The 2,424-nt window shown below is 44.3% G+C and overlaps 1 protein-coding gene across 1 annotated transcript; it reads left to right on the top strand.

Annotated features, from left to right (window-relative positions):
* The first annotated feature begins 386 nt into the window (after nt 1–386).
* LOC108141840 (probable tubulin beta chain CG32396) lies at nt 387–2,136 on the top strand. The gene is made up of 2 exons (XM_017265429.2): nt 387–537; nt 598–2,136. The coding sequence occupies exons 1-2, from the start codon at nt 481–483 to the stop codon at nt 1,936–1,938; spliced, it is 1,398 nt and encodes a 465-aa protein (XP_017120918.1). The 5' UTR covers nt 387–480; the 3' UTR covers nt 1,939–2,136.
* The last annotated feature ends 288 nt before the right edge of the window (nt 2,137–2,424 follow it).

The raw sequence follows: 2,424 nt of genomic DNA, 5'->3' as shown, positions 1-2,424 counted from the left end.
AAGACGGACTAGAGAAGTAAATAATAATTTAGTTGTATAAGGATCGTCAATTTCTTTCGCCCATTGCTTAATAAACCCAAGAAAACTCATAGCCTTGTTAACAGCAGACTTTATGTGGCAGTCGAAGAAGCTAAGAATTACCAAAACTTTTTATTTTGATATTCAAAATCTAAAAGGAATCGATAAAAACCGCTATAAATAGCAATCATTCAAAATAAAAAATAAACGATTAAAAAAAGGGAAATTTTTAGAATAATAAGAAGGACAACTTCCAGCCCTAATGTAGCAAAATGGTAGTGGCAAGCAATACTTGTATGTCACCCTTGGGTAGTTTGTTTATATCCAAACAATTCGATGAAGTACATTTTGGATCTAGGGGGCCTGGAGAAGTTAAGCCCTACGAAACTGAGCGTCAGATCGTCCAAGCAAGGATGAAGCAGTAGGGTCTAGCTAAGTGGTTTCTAGGAGTAAAGATTCAAAATGCGGGAGATTGTCACCCTTCAGATCGGTGGAGCCGGCAATGCTATCGGTGATTCGGTGGGTAAACCAGGAGCTCTTAGAACAATCAACTAATACCTAAGCTAATCTTTTTTCCAGTTTTGGCATGTAATCTCCCATGAACATGGTGTGGATTATGCCTCGGGAAGATTTGGGGGCAACAGTCCCCTCCAGCTCGAGCGGATCAATGTGTTCTTCAACGCCACAGCCAGCAAAAGGTTTTATGCACGCGCCATACTCATCGATACTGAGGCCAGTACCGTCCAACGCTTAAACTCTAGCAGTCAGCTTTATAGGCCGGAAAACTTTGTGGTTGGATCGGAAAGTGCAGGGAATAACTACGCCCGTGGCTATCACACAGACGGGGCCGCCATCCTGGAACAGGTACTGGATAACACCCGGCGGGAAGTGGAATCGGTTGATTCGCTGCAAGGCTTCCAGTTGCTTCACTCGATTGCAGGAGGGACAGGGTCCGGCTTGACTTCTCTCATCATGGAGGCCCTGGTGGAAAAGTATCCTGACAATTTGCTCTGCAACTTTGTGACTATTCCATCTCCTAACATGTCCCAGGTCGTAGTGGAGCCCTATAATGCACTGCTGAGTACCTCAGCATTGGTTAACAGCTCTCATTTGACATTTTGTATTGAGAACGAGGCGCTTTTTCACATTTGCAAGAGGAATCTAAAGATCAAGATGTCCGGCTACGAGCATATCAATCACATTGTGGCCCTGGCCATGTCGGGTATAACCACTTGCCTGCGGTTTCCGGGGCAATTAAATGCCGGACTGCGCAAGGTTTATGTAAATATGGTACCTTTTCCTAGGTTACACTTTCTTATACCGGGATTTGCACCGCTAGTCACATGTAAGCAACAGCAATTTAGCAAAGGCACCGTTTCGGAGCTGGTGCAGCAGATCTTTTCCAGCAACAATATTTTGTGTAGCATCGACCTGAGAAAGGGAAAACTCTTGACGGCGGCGGGTATTTTCCGGGGCAGGATGTCGCCGCAAGAAGTGGACCAACTAATGACTGGTGTGAGGGACAAGAATATCAATAATTTTGTCGACTGGATACCAAACAATATCAAAACGGCCATTTGTGATATTCCTCCACGGGGTCTAAAAATGTCAGCCACATTTATAGGTAACACCTCGGCGATTCAGTCGCTCTTTCAGCGATTATTGGATGGTTCGATGGTTATGTTCCGGCGCAAGGCCCATTTGCATTGGTATACCGGTGAGGGAATGGAAGAGCAGGAGTTTCTCGATGCCCAGCAGGAGTTGCAGGCTATTATCGATGATTACAAAAGCAGTGCCGAGGGCGAGAATTTCGGTGGCGACAGCGGAGGAGGAGGCATTGAGCGAAGCCTTGACGACTACGAAGAAGGCGGCGAAGAAAATTCCCCCACCTCTGGTCACTGCACCTTTTGCACCGATTAGTCAACTGATACAAATTTACAATGCCATTTCCCTCCCAAAAAAGATAACAAATATCGGTTCCCAAATTCAAAAGTCATTCGTTGTATTCGCAAGTCTTGGGTTCAGGATCATTACCCATTTGAATCCGCAATTCTGAATGATGAGTGTAAAGATATTCAGGATATGCCTTAAGTCATTAATATACATTTTTTACTAATACTTTTATCTATTTTTAATTGGTTTTTATTTTATCGGGGATATTACTTTGTTTGGATTTATTTAAAATCGAAACCAGCAATGACTTTGTCAATAAGGCCATCTCCTTTAACTTTCGCGGTATACAGTGAGTTATCTTCGTATTGTGAGGAGTCTTAAAACTCCCCACAAATTCCGATGCGGAAGAGCTGCATAGCAACAGCGAAGGAGGCGAGAATGCCGGAGGAGTCAAGGGCAACAAGTTCAAACGGTAAACAGCGGACCTTGGACCAGGGCAAAGCGGAGACACCG

Source organism: Drosophila elegans, unplaced genomic scaffold, assembly GCF_018152505.1.
Source record: "Drosophila elegans isolate 14027-0461.03 unplaced genomic scaffold, ASM1815250v1 contig_149, whole genome shotgun sequence".
NCBI lineage: Eukaryota > Metazoa > Arthropoda > Insecta > Diptera > Drosophilidae > Drosophila > Drosophila elegans.
The sequence above is the reverse complement of the archived record's forward strand: the minus strand, read 5'-3'. Positions and strand labels throughout refer to the sequence as shown.

Bases quoted from the DNA above. Each gene is read 5' to 3' on its own strand.
- LOC108141840 (XM_017265429.2), top strand. From the start codon at position 481: ATGCGGGAGATTGTCACCCTTCAGATCGGTGGAGCCGGCAATGCTATC. The intron at 538-597 runs GTGGGTAAACCA...TCTTTTTTCCAG, and splicing joins GCAATGCTATCGGTGATTCG to TTTTGGCATGTAATCTCCCA.